General features: G+C 39.4%; 1 protein-coding gene across 4 annotated transcripts in view; it reads right to left on the bottom strand.

The window, feature by feature from the left end:
• Positions 1–13,724, bottom strand: part of PLA2G12B (phospholipase A2 group XIIB) — a 30,419-nt gene that overhangs the window by 4,753 nt on the left and 11,942 nt on the right. For 2 of the 4 annotated variants that reach the window (XM_019813261.2, XM_003994046.5), the window contains exons 2-3: positions 13,442–13,530; positions 1,586–1,751 (exon numbers count right to left, since the gene is read on the bottom strand). In XM_019813261.2, coding sequence (XP_019668820.1) covers positions 1,586–1,751; positions 13,442–13,530 — 255 coding nt within the window. The remainder of the gene's footprint in view (positions 1–1,585; positions 1,752–13,441; positions 13,531–13,724) is intronic. The other 2 variants (XM_019813262.2, XM_045040135.1) reach the window with 2 other exon arrangements.

A 13,724-nucleotide genomic window follows, 5' to 3' on the forward strand; every position in this document is an offset into this window, starting at 1 on the left:
AAGAAACAAAATACCGATACATGCTACAACACAGATAAACTTTGCTAAGTTAAAAATGTCTGTCACAAAAGACCACATATTTTATGATTCCATTTATATGAAATGTCCAGAACAGACAAATCAATAGAGGTAGAAAGCAGATTCATGGTTGCCAAAGGCCAGGAAAGGAAACGAGAGAGGGATTGTTCATGGCTATGGGGATTCCTTTTGGTGTGGTCAGAATGTTCTAGAATTGATTATGGGCCTGACTGCATAGCTTTGTGAACATATTTTAAAAGCATTTAAATGGTTGAATTGTATAGTATGTGAATTACATATCAATAAAGCTATTTCAACAACAACAAAAAATGATCAGAGTGTTCCAAGCAGAGGGAACTGCAGAGGCAGAAAAATATGGTTCATCAACCCAAGTAGTTTGGAATGGCAGAAGTCAGGAGAGAAATCAGAAATAAGCAAAATAATGCTGGAGAGGTAGGGTAGCGCTGGATCAGGAAAGGCTATGTATATCATACTAAGGAGTTTGGATTTATTCCTAAGGAAGAGGAACCAATTGAAGGGCTTACACAGAGGGTGGAAATGACTGGATTTATATGGTACAAAAATGTGTCTGGTCCCTATGAAGAAAGTAGATTGGATGGGATCCAGAGATTAGATTAACTTGCAGTAACCAGGCAAGTGGTATATCAAAGAGATATTTAGGAGAAAAAATCAATAGGACATTGCTTAGAGGAAGTAACTTGACCTGACCTTGGATTAGCAGCAGGCACTTATTCACCTTTTGTAGGTACAGAGAGAGTGATACTCCCTTTTACAGTGCCCAATTAATTATTCATATTTTGAAGCCTTCACACATTCACTTTAGGACTACACTCTAGACAGCGATCTATGAAAATGATCCAAAATTCTTTCTACTGCTGACTTTCTCAGTGGCATGAGGCCAACTCCTTATAAGCTTAAATTTCAAACTTTGCCATCTAAAAATATATAATGCGAATACCTGAATATAATGTTCCGGCTTCAGAAACTAAAGGATTAAAGCTTTTCCTAAGGTGAATTAGGAAAAGGAAATTACACAATCAGTGCTAGAAACTGGGTAGCTAAGCAGTTGTTTAAAAATAATTATCCTGAAAAATACAAAGAGCTTAAACAAAAAAGATAGGTTTTAAAAAATTCTTTCCCCAACTGAAAACAAAATAAGGGAAAAAAGGGCTTAAACCAAACCAAGTGGTCCTACAGAAAAATTCCTGATATGGAAAATTATTTAATAGTGGAATGAAGAACCAAAGCCAGTTGGGCAACTCTTTCTCCAGTCTTAAAGGATAGATTTTTGTATCTCTGGAAAGGCTTTGGTGTAGCCCTGTCCATCAGGAGTGGTGCCAGCAGCTCCTGGGCAGGACAGCAAGAACTTTAGTGAAGGAATGCCCAGAATCTTCCTTCACCCTTCTTAACATTCGTCACAGTGTTCTATAAAGAAAGTTCAGTGAGCTCTAATGGTCTCTTTGCGTAAAGGGGCTCTGGATATATTTCTGTATGAAAACAGGAACAAAACTCCCTGCTCACCAGTAGATTCCCTTAAGATACCTACCTTCCACATTGGAGACAAAACCCAAACTCCGCTTCAGATCTGAGCAGATAGAGTGGAGACACCATCGGAATTTTGCATCACAGCGATACTTGTTGGCACCACAGGTGTCATAACAGACGTCCAGCTGGTTGCAGCACTTGGTCATTGCTGGAATGCCCAAATCCATCTGGAGAAAAGTGAAGGAAGAAAAGAGAAGGAAGAAAATGCCACGTTTGGACCAAGGACCTTAGGCAACCTTGCCCACCTTGTTATTAACAGGCCAGTTCTCAAATTCCTGTTACACATCAGATCAATGCAGAAATACCAGTGACTTGAGAGAATGCATAAGGTTGACAGCTACAGGATGTTGAGTTTCAATTATGGTTTGGTTATTAGCTTATTAATTCTGAATAGACCATTTTCTTCTTTTTCTTTTAGATTTAGTAATTTTCAAATTCACAGGCCACTACAGGGATGAAAATAAACATCAGAAGGTTAGTGAAGAGGGCAGAGCTGCAGGACTTCCAAATTTAACTAAAACCTATATTATGTGAGATTTTATTTGAGCAAAAGATTCGAAGGCTCAGAAGTATAAAAAATCAAGGCTCAGTTCATCAAGAGGTCACCAGCATTTATTAGAAACCCATCCTATACACTGTTTTAAAGGCATGTGTCTTGTCTGTATGTGTCAGGGAGCAGAGTGGGGTATAGAACACATGATTCCTGACCACAAGGGGACTATGGTTAAATGTCAATATCTAACACACACACACATAAATGTATTAAGCCTCCTATAAACATCTGTAAATGTTGTGGCATAAACTGAGTAACTTCATAGAATGCCACATCTAGAGTTTGATAACTCTACGTGTTTTGTTTTTTTTTTTAGAGAATTATTAGACATGAGGGTAAAGAAAAGAGATAATGAGCAAATCATATGTGAGCAAGTGAGTTTGTTTGGTGTTTCAAGGGTCTTAGCAGGAATTTATTTGTTTGTTTGTTATTTTTTTAATTAAGAAAGGTAAGTTGGTGGATGGTTCTGACTTCCAAAGTACCTAGTAAGATTTGATAAAGACTCGAGCAAAGAAGGAACATGATAGAATGAGTGATTACAGAGAGTGATCATTCTGTGGTATGTGAAATAGTTTGGAACAGGGGCATTTAGACTTTGGTAGAGCATCTTAGAATCTTTTGCAGTTCTTCTGATAATATAAACTTGAACCCAAGTGGAAGGTGTGGAAATATGGTTTCACAGTATGGGTGGAGATTGATTAATCAGCTATTATAGATCTTTTCCACTTGGCTCTCCTTAAATACTCCCTTATCTGAACTTTTGCTCCAAGACCACTTAAAACAGACTATGGACTTTGATAGTTTAAAATGCCCTTCTGACAGGGCCCCCTGAGTGGCTCAGTTGGTTAAATATCCAACTCTTGATCTCAGCTCACATTTTGATCTCATGGTCTTGAGTTCAAGTCCCACGTTAGGCTTCATGCTGGGCATGAAGACTAATAAAAATAAAATAGGGGCTCCTGGGTGGTTCGGTCGGTTGAGTGTCCAACTCTTGATTTCAGCTCAGGTCATGATCTCACAGTTTGTGAGCTCAAGCCCCACATCAGGCTCTGTGCTGTCACCTTGGAGCCTGCTTGGGATTCTCTCTCCATCTCTGTCTGCCCCTCCCCTGTTCATGCTCTTTCTCAAAATAAATGAATAAACGTTTTTAGAAAAAGCTCTTTAAAAAATAAATAAAATAAAATACCCTTCTAAGAAAAAGAAAATAAAATCCATTGTTACAGTAAGAGGTAATGTAACTCATTAGGCTAGGCAACAGCCTGGGCTCTGCAATTCTGGGTAAATTTCTATCATCTGACACCTGAAGGAAACTACTTTGTTCGTGCCCCATCCCAAAAACTAAATGTATATTACAGCAGAGGTAAGTGAGAATTAATTAGATAGATGAGTATAGTCGCTATCATTCAGTTCAACTGAATTGGAAATTCTTGAACTGGTCCTAGACAATACTTGTACCAGTAAATAAAATGACATTACTCCCAAAATAGAGTGCATACTGTTGTCAAAAACCAACCTCTGTGCTCCAGAGCTGAAATATGTAATACGAAGACAGATTTAGGGATAAAGAAGGGAGATAGTCTATTACTTTGCCATACAAAGGAGGCTGCAGCAGGCTAATGCCTCCAAGAGTGAAAGCCCCCACCCTGGGTAGGAGGTTGAGGGGTTTTATAGGAAAATACAGGATCTGGGCAGTTGCGATAGGAATGTCAAACACTGGTGCCGGCCATCCATACCAAGTTCCTGGAACAAAGGATTCTACAGAAAAACAAGTGAAGGGGAAGGGAAAGCTTCAAAACTGAAGAAGAGAAAATTTTGATCACAAGTCAAGCCTTGCTGAAGCAGTGTGTCCATCCTAATTTCCATCCACGTTTACATTTCTTTTTTTTTTCATTTTTTCAAAATTCAATTTAAATTCTAGTTAGTTAACATATAATGTAATATTGTTTTCAGGAGTAGAATTTAGTGATTCAACATTTACATATAACTCCTAGCGCTCAACATGACAAGTACCCTCCTTAATACCCATTACCCACCTAGCCCATCCACCCACTGACCTCCCTCCATCAGCCCTCAGTTTGTTCTCTATCATAAAGAGTTTCTTATGGTTTGATTCACTCTCTTTCCCCCCGCCCCTTCCCATATGTTCATCTGTTTCTTTCTTAAATTCCACATATGGGTGAAATTGTATGGTATTTATCTTCTGTGACTGATTTATTTCACTTAGCATAATATACTCTAGCTCCATCCATGTCATTGTAAACGGCAAGATTTCATTCCTTTTGATGGCTGAGCACTCTTCCAGTGTGTGTGTGCGTGTGTGTCTGTGTGTATCTCATATCTTCTTTATCCATTAGTCAGTCAATGGACACTTGGGCTCTTTCCATACTTTGGCTATTGTTTTCTGTGTTGTTAATTTTAGCCATTCTGGCAGGTATGAGATGATATCTCATTGTATTTGATTTGTATTTCTCTGATGATGATTGATGTTGAGCATCTTTTCATGTGTCTGTTAACCATCTGGATATCTTCTTGGGAAAAATGTCTATTCACATCTTCTGTCCATTTCTTAATTGCATTATTTGTTTTTTGGGGTGTTGAGTTTGATAAGTTCTTTATACATTTTGTACTAACCCCTTATCAGATATGTCTTTTGCAAATATCTTCTCCCATTATGAAAATTGTATTTTAGTTTTGTTGTTTCCTTTACAGTGAAGAAGGTTTTTATCTGATGAGGTCCCAATAATTTATTTTTGCTTTTGTTTCCCTTGACTCAGGAGACATATTGAGTAAGAAGTTGACACGGCCGATGTCAGAGAGGTTACTGCCTGTGTTCTCCTATAGGATTTTGATGGTTTCCTGTTTCACATTTAGGTCTTTCATCTATTTTGAATTTATTGTTGTGTATGGTGTAAGAAAGTGGTCCAGTTTCATTCTTCTGCATGTTGCTGTCCAGTTTCTCCAACACGATTTGTTGAAGAGACTATCTTTTTTCCATTGGATATTCTTTCCTGTTTTGTCAAAGATTAGTTGACCATATGGGTTTTCTGTTTTGTTCCGTTTATCTATGTGTCTGTTTTTGGCCCAGTACCATACTGTATTAATCACTACAGCCTTGTAATATAGCTTGAAGTCTGGAATCATGATGCCTCCAACTTCTTTTCTTTTTCAAGATTGCTTGGGCTATTCAGGATCTTTTGTGGTTCTGTACAAATTTTAGGATTGTTTATTCTAGTTATGTGAAAAATGCTGGTGTTATTTTGATAAGGATTGCATCAAATGTGTAGATTTCTTTGGGTAGTATAGACATTTTAATAATATTTGTTCTTCCAATCCATAAGCATGGAATGTCTATTTCTTTGTCTCTTCTTCAATTTATTTTATAAGTGTTCTATAGTTTCCAGAGTACACATCTTTTACCTCTTTACTTTGGTGTATTCCAAAGTATCTTATTGTTTTTGGTGCAATTGTAAATGGGATCAATTCCTTGATTTCTCTTTCTGCTGCTTCATTATTGGTGTACAGAAGTGCAACAGATTTCTGTACATTGATTTTATATCCTGCAACTTTACTGAATTAATGCATTCGTTCTAGCAATGTTTTGGTGGAGCCTTTTGGGTTTTCTGTATAGAGTATCATGTCATCTGTAAATAGTGAAAGTCTGACTTCTTCGTTGCCAAGAAGGATGGCTCTGTGCTGACAGTGTGGAGCCTCCTTGGGATTCTCCCTCTCCCTCTTTCTCTGCCCCTACCCCACTCATATTCTCTGTCTCTCAAAATAAATAAATAAACATTTTTTTAAAGATAAAAAAAGGGGCACCTGGGTGGCTCAGTCAGTTAAGTGTCTGACTCAGATATTGGCTCATGTCATGAACTCATGGTTTGTGATTTCGAGCCCTGTGTTGGGGTCTATGCTGGCAGCACAGAGCTGCTTGAGATTCTCTCTCTCCCTCTCTCTCTGCCCCTCCTCCACTTGTTCTCTCTCTCTCTCTCAAAATAAATAGACATTTTAAAAAAAGAATGGATGCTTTATTTTGTCAAAAGCTTTTTCTGCATCTATTGAGAGGATCATATGGTTCTTAACCTTTCTTTTATTAATGAGGTGTATTGTATTGATTGATTTGCAAATATTGAACCAGTCCTGCAACCAGGAATAAATCTCACTTGATCGTGGTGAATAATTCTTTTTTTATGTACTGTTGAATTAGATTTGCTAGTATCTTGTTGAGAATTTTTGCATCCAGTTTCATCAAGGATATTAGCCTATAGTTTTCCTTTTTAGTGGGATCTCTGGTTTTAGAATCAAGGTAAAGCTGGCCTTGTATAATGAGTTTGGAAGTTTTCTTTCCATTTCTGTTTTTTGGAACAGTTTGAGAGGAATAGGTATTAACTCTTCTTTAAATGTCTGGTAGAACTCCCCTGGGAAGCCAGGTGGCCCTGGACTTTTGTTTGTTGGAAGATTATTTTTCTTGAGAGAGAGGGAGAGAGAGAGAGAGACCATGAGCAATAGAGGGAGGGAGAAAGAATCTTAAGTAGGCTTCAGACCCAGCATGGAGCCTGACTTGACACTCAAATGTGAGCCAAAGCTAAGAGTCAAATGCTCAACTGACTGAGCCACCCAGCTGCCTCTGTTGGGAGATGTTTTATTACTGATTCAATTTCTTTGCTGGTTATGGGTCTTTTTAAATGGTGCCTGTTTTTAAAAAGTTTTTATTTATTTATTTTGAAAGAGAGAAAGAGTAAAAGCAAGGAAGGGTCAGAGAGAGAGAGACAGAGAGAGATAGTCCCAAGTAAGCTCCACACTGACAGTGTAGAACCTGATGTGGGGCTCGAACTCACAAACCATGAGATCATGACCTGAGCAAAACCAAAAGTCAGATGCTTAACCAACTGAGCCACTCAGGTGCCCTGGTTATGGGTCTGTTTAAATTTTCCATTTCTTCCTGTTTCATTTTTGCTAGTTTGTAGGTTTCTAGGAACTTGTCCATTTCTTCCAGATTTCCCAGTTTGTTGACATAAAATTTTCATAATATTTTGTCATAATTGTTTATATTTCTGTGGTGTTGGTTGTGATCTCTCCTCCTTCATTTGTAATTTTACTTTTTTTCGTCCTTTCTTCTTTCTTTTTGATAAGTCTGGCTAGGGACTTAACAATTTATTAATTCTTTCAAAGAACCAGCTCTTAGTTTTCTTGATCTACTGTTTTTGTTGTTTCCATATCACTTATTTCTGCTCTTATCTTTATTATTTCCCTTCTTCTGTTGGCTTTGTGCTTTATTTGCTATTCATTTTCTAGCTACTTTAGGTGTGAGGTTAGGTTGTATACTTGAGACTTTTCTTGTCTCCTAAGGCAAGAAATATGTATACTGCAATATAATGTATACTGCAATATGCATCCCTTTTAGGACTGCTTTTGCCACATCCCAAAGGTTTTGGACTGCATGTTTTCATTTTCATTTGCCTCCACGTATTTTTTTATTTCTTTGTTAATGTCCAGGTTAAGCCATTCATTCTATAGTAGGATGTTCTTAACCTCCCTGTATTTGTGGTCTTTCCAGATTTTTTCTTGTGGTTGACTTCAAGTTTCATAGCATTGTGGTCTGAAAATATGCATGATATGATCTCAATCTTTTTGTACTTGTTGAGGACTGATTTGTGACCCAGTATGTGATCTATTCTGGAGAATGTTCCATGGGCTCTTGAATAGAATGTGGAGGGCACCTGGGCGGGTCAGTTTATTGAGCATCTGACTTGAGCTCAGCTCAGGACTTGATCTTGTGGTCATGGATTCAAACCCTGTGTTGGGCTCTGCACTGAGCATGAAGCCTACTCAGGGAAGAAAGAAAGAGAGAAAGAGGGAAAGAAAGAGGGAAAGGAAAGAAAGAAAGAAAGAAAGAAAGAAAGAAAGAAAGAAAGAAAGAAAGAAAGAAAGGAAGGAAGGAAGGAAGGAAGGAAGGAAGGAAGGAAGGAAGGAAGAAAGAAAGAAAGAAAGAAAGAAAGAAAGAAAGAAAGAAAGAAAGAAGAAAATAATGTGTATTCTGCTAATTTAGGATGAAATGTTCTGAATATATCTGTTAAGTCCATCCTTAACAGACATCCTGTGTGTCATTCACAGCCATTGTTTCCTTTTTGATTTTTCTGTTTAGATGACCCATCCATTGCTGTAAGTGGGGGTGTTAAAGTTCCCTACTATTATTTTAATGAGTTTCTTTACGTTTGTTATTGATTTATATATTTGGGTGTTTCAAGTATGGGGCATAAATTGTTAGATCTTGATGGATAGACCCTTTAATTGTTATTAATGCCCTTCTTCAGCTCTTATTACAGTCTTTGGTTTAAAATGTAGTTTGTCTGATATAAGTATGGCTACTCCAGCTTTCTTTTGATGTCCATTAGCATGATAGATAGTTCTCCATGCCTTCACTTTCAATTTGCAGGTGTATTTAGGTCTAAAATGAGTCTCCTATAGGCAGCATATAGACAGGGGTTTTTTTTAATCCATTCTTATGCCTTATGCCTTTTGATCAGAGCATTCAGTCCATTTACATTCAGCGTGATTATTGACAGATATGAATTTAGTGCCTTTGTGTTGCCTGTAAAGCTGGTGTTTCTTGGTGATGTCTAGTCTTTGTTGCTTTTGGTCCTTTTTTTCCCCACTCAAAGAGACCCCTGTAATATTTCTTGCAGGGCTGATTTAGTGGTCATGAGCTTCTTTAGTTTTTGTCAGGGAAACTCTTTATTTCTTCTTCTATTCTGAATGACAGGCTTGCTGGATAAAGTATTCTTGGCTGCATATTTTTCCTATTCAGCATGTTGAATATATCATGCCATTCCCTTCTGGCCTGCCAAGTTTCTATAGACAAATCTGCTAGAATGAACTTGATCTGCCTTTCCTTGTAAGTTAAGGACTTTTTTCCCTTGCTGCTTCCAGGATTCTTGTCTGTGTGTTTTGTGAGTTTCACTATGATATGTCTTGGTTATTTGCTCAAACAAACCTTCTGGCCCTTTTTCTTTCTCTTCATCTTCTGGAACTCTTATGATACTAATGTTATTATGCTTTGTTGCTGAGTTCCCTAAGTCCACATTTGTGATCCAATGCCTTTCTTTCACTCTTATTTTCAGCTTTGTTCTTTTCCATAATTTTATCTTCTATATCACTGATTTGTTCCTCTATTTCATCCATCCCCATTGTCATAGCATCTATTTGTGTTTGTGTCTTGGTTATAACATTTTTAATTTTGGCCTGACTAGTTTTTGGTTCCTTTATCTTTGCAGTAAGGGATTCTCTAGTGTCTTCTATGCTTTTTTGAAGCCCAGCTACTATCCTTATAATTGTTGGTTTAAATTATAATTCAGACATCTTACTTATATCTGTATTGATAAAATCCCTGCCTGTTACTTCTTCCTGTTCTTTCTTTTGGGATGAATTCGTTCATCTTGTCATATTGTCAAGGTCCAAAAAAACCCCGAAAAAACAAAAAAGGAAGCTGGATCCTGTGTGTTTCTTGTTAAAAGGAGCCAGATCCAAAATAGGTAGATATATAGATATAATAACATTTTAAAATTAAATAAATAATAAAATCGCTTTTTCTGTATCCTAAGGTGGGGGAACACAAAGTCTGCTTGTTAAAAGAAGCTAGATCCAAAAAAAACATATATACGTGGGGAGCCTGGATGGTTCAGGTGGTTAACTGACTGACTTGGTTTTGGCTCAGGTCATGATCTCATGGTTCATGGGTTTGAGCCTCACTTTGGTCTCTGTGCTGATGGTGCAGAGTCTGCTTAAGATTCTCTCTCTCTCCCTCTCTCTCTCTCTGCCCTTTCCCTGTTCACTCACTTTCTCTCAAAATAAATAAATAAAAACTTTAAAAACCCAAAACATATATGTGTAATAAATTAAGAAATAAAATAAAATAAAATAAAATCATAAAATAGTTTTTTCAGTATCATAAGGGTGGGTAAAAAAGGAAGCTAGATCCTATTTCCCCTAGAGCTAAAGTTTTGTAACATTCTATGATTGGTAAACTTGGTGCATGTGAGGGATTTGTGCTGGTCTTCTGGGGTTGGGGCCTGCTGGACTGATTCTCAAGTGGACTTGCTCTAGTGGAGATGCATCTGCAGGGCACAGAAGGGCAGGGCTTGGTGTAAGTAGCTCTGCCATCCTCTTGGTGGCACTGTTTTGTTCAGTGAAGTCCGTCAGTGCTGATGGGCAGGGTGAAAATGGTGTCACCAGCTCTCTCATCCCTGAAATGAGGAGCTTGTGCCCACCACTCTTCAGGAAGTCCTCACAGAAGAGCAATCACCTCTCTTGTGTCCCCAGCTTTGGCCAGATCCCAACCTTCACCCTGTCTGCATCTGAACTGTCCAACTGCTGGGTGGCACGACACTCCTGTGTTTTATCTCAGGCGTGTGGCTGGGTTTCAAAATTCTAAATTTTAGAGATCTGCATAGTACACAGAGCTGCACTGATCCTCTGGAAGAGAGTCTCACTGCACTGTGGCCAGTGCTGGCTTGTCCCAGATATCAGCTGAGTGACTACACAGAGGTTTGGAGTTTATGGTAAAGCATGGCAGAAAGCCAACACCAAGGCTCACTGTCCCCAGACAGCATCCCCCTTCCTATGTTAGTGAACAGGGCAGCTCAATGGTGCTGGCTGGGTCTTTTCCCCTTGGAGAGGCTGTGTTCCCTCTCCCAAATGCACTCTTAGTTGGGGTGTGACCTAGGGGATCCTTAGGCCATGCTGTCCACTTCTGGGTCTCCACCCTCCTTCCCCACCAGAGCCTCATTAAGCCTGCCAGACATGACCCTGGCAATGGTGCTGACCTCCAAAACTTTAGACTTTGTGCACCGCTGTGTATAAAAACTTGCTGTGTTCAGTCCCTCTCATTTTTCCAGTCAATGGTTTTGGGGAAGAGTTTTTCTTGTGCAATTCCCCACACGCACTTTCATTTTTCTCTCTCTCTCTCTGTTTTCCTCTCACTCCTCTCTCCATGATCAGGACTCCCTCCCCATCACAGCACTCACAGCTCTTCTCTTTCTGAAATCAACTTTCTGCAGCTTCTACCTTCCATGTTGTGGCAGCTTTTTCACCTTCAGTTGCGCTTTTTTTTTTTTTTAAGAAAGAGGAGAGCACGAGCTGGAGAGAGGGGCCAAGCGGGGGGGTGGGGGGGGTGGGTGGAGAGAGAATCTTTTTAAATTTTTTTCATATTTATTTATTTAGAGAGAGAGAGCGCTACTGGGGGAAGGGCAGAGAGAGAGGGAGAGAGATTTCCAAGCAGGCTCCACACTGTCTACACAGAGCCTGATGCAGAGCTTGATCTCACGAACTGTGAAATCATGACCTGAGCCAAAATCAAGAGTTGGATGCTTAACTGACTGAGCCACCCAGGTGCCCCAAGAAAGAGAATCTTAAGCAGGCTTCATGTTCAGTGCAGACCCCAATGAGGGGCTCAATCCCACGACCCTGGGATCATGGCCTGAGCCAAAATCGAGGGTTGGATGCTCAGTCGACTGAGCCACCTATGCATCCCACTAGTGCATTTTTCTCTTTCAGTCCTCAGATCGAGTTCTTGGATATTCAAAATGATTTGATGTTTATCTTGCTGTGTTCAAAGGATGGGTTTTGAAACCCAGCCTAGGGTCTCCCTACCTTCCACCATCTTAACTCCCAAGCCCACTTTTACATCTTTATTGAGGTTTTAATGCCACTTCTATAGGTCCTAGTTGGAATCAAGTAAAGTATATTAGCCAAAAAAGGGGTTTCTCTAATATAAATATATATTTGGAAAGATTGTCTTTCTTCTGTATCCATACACATACTGATGGTTGGGGGCGAGGTTGGGAAAATGGCTGTACAGGTTGTACAGTGCACAAGAGTGTCATATCAAAAGGGGCACTGTCCCACAAGATATCATAGATTTGTATATTTATTAAGAAAAATGTCTAGCCAATGGCAGTCAAATTTCCTTTTCTAAGAAAAATATTAATTTCCAAGAGTGATATTAAGATAAATTTCTGACAAATGGAAGAGGAAAGGGGACCTTTTCTCAATTTGCCAAATTATGCCACATTAGTGGGCAGCATTTTCATTAAAAGAGTAAACATTATGCTGCTTATAAAACTATTACAAAGTTTGGGGTGCCTGGGTGGCGCAGTCGGTTAAGCGTCCGACTTCAGCCAGGTCACGATCTTGCGGTCCGTGAGTTCGAGCCCCGCGTCAGGCTCTGGGCTGATGGCTCAGAGCCTGGAGCCTGTTTCCGATTCTGTGTCTCCCTCTCTCTCTGCCCCTCCCCCGTTCATGCTCTGTCTCTCTCTGTCCCAAAAATAAATAAACGTTGAAAAAAAAATTTTTTTTAACTATTACAAAGTAAAATCTTTTGAATCAACAGAAAAGTGATGTTTAGCCTGATTAAGACACAATTCAAAATCATGGCTTAGGTGGGAAATCCCTCTATCTACATTTTATGTAACACATCTTTTCTGAAGTAAAAAAGATAAAAGGGCCCCCAAGAGGTCTTGAAAGAAATCAGTTTATTACTTGTTTTCAGGGGAGGCCAGTAGCTTGAGAAATGGCCATTGGTGTGATGAGAAGTGTTTAGCCGGAGGCTAGATGTGTGTGTGGGGATGGGGCATGCTTGTGTGGGGGTGTGTGTGTGTGCAGATTACTATGATCTTAAAACTCTAAACATAGCTGGTTTGGTGCTACCAGGCATGAGGTCAACCACTTGCAAAAGTCCTGACAATATAGCAACCAGCTCTCACTGTTCAGTGCCGATGGCTTCAGGACATCATAGGAAAGTCTCATTAATTTAAATAAGTCACACTTGTCAGATTTCACATGAAGTTATGTTTGATCCCCTAATATTTGGCTGGTATTTGCAGTGATGATTTTAAAGTTCACTACACAAGGTCTTATCTGAGGGACAACTGTCCTTGATAAGAGGATATTGGATACTTTCTTTGAAAATTATCTCCCTTATTCTGAATCCAATTTAAAGTAATTAGGGATGCCTGGGTGGCTCAGTCAGTCAAGCATCCGACTTTGGCTCTGGTCATGATCTTGCAGTTCATGAGTTTGAGCCCCACATCGGGCTCTGTGCTGACAGCATGGAACCTGGAGTCTGCTTCGGATTCTGTGTCTCCCTCTCTCTCTGCCCCTCCCCTGCTTGCACTCTGTCTCCTACTCTCTCTAAAAAATAAATAAACATTAAAGCTATATTCCATAAATGATCACTCCCATTAGTGAGAACTCTCGGATTTGTCTTAGTTAAAACCAATCAACTAAGAAAATAATTGTGGCGGTACATACACTTTCTGGTACCTTAAGACCCAGGAAATAGGAGCTGCAGCCGTTGGGCTCCTGAGGCTTGTAGCCGGGTCTGGGCATTGGTGCCTTTCCTAGCAGGAGAAAGAGAGGAAAGAAGCAGGAAGAAATATTTAGAAATTAAACATTTGGGAGCATTCATCAAATAAAAATTATCTTAAAGCATATTCAATTTTTCCTTTAAAAGTCATCATTTCTGGGGAGCCTGGGTGGCTCAGTTGGTTAAGCATCCGACTTTGGCTCAGGTCATGATCTCACAGTCTGTGAG

The sequence above is a fragment of the Felis catus genome, chromosome D2 (genome assembly GCF_018350175.1).
Source record: "Felis catus isolate Fca126 chromosome D2, F.catus_Fca126_mat1.0, whole genome shotgun sequence".
Lineage (NCBI taxonomy): Eukaryota > Metazoa > Chordata > Mammalia > Carnivora > Felidae > Felis > Felis catus.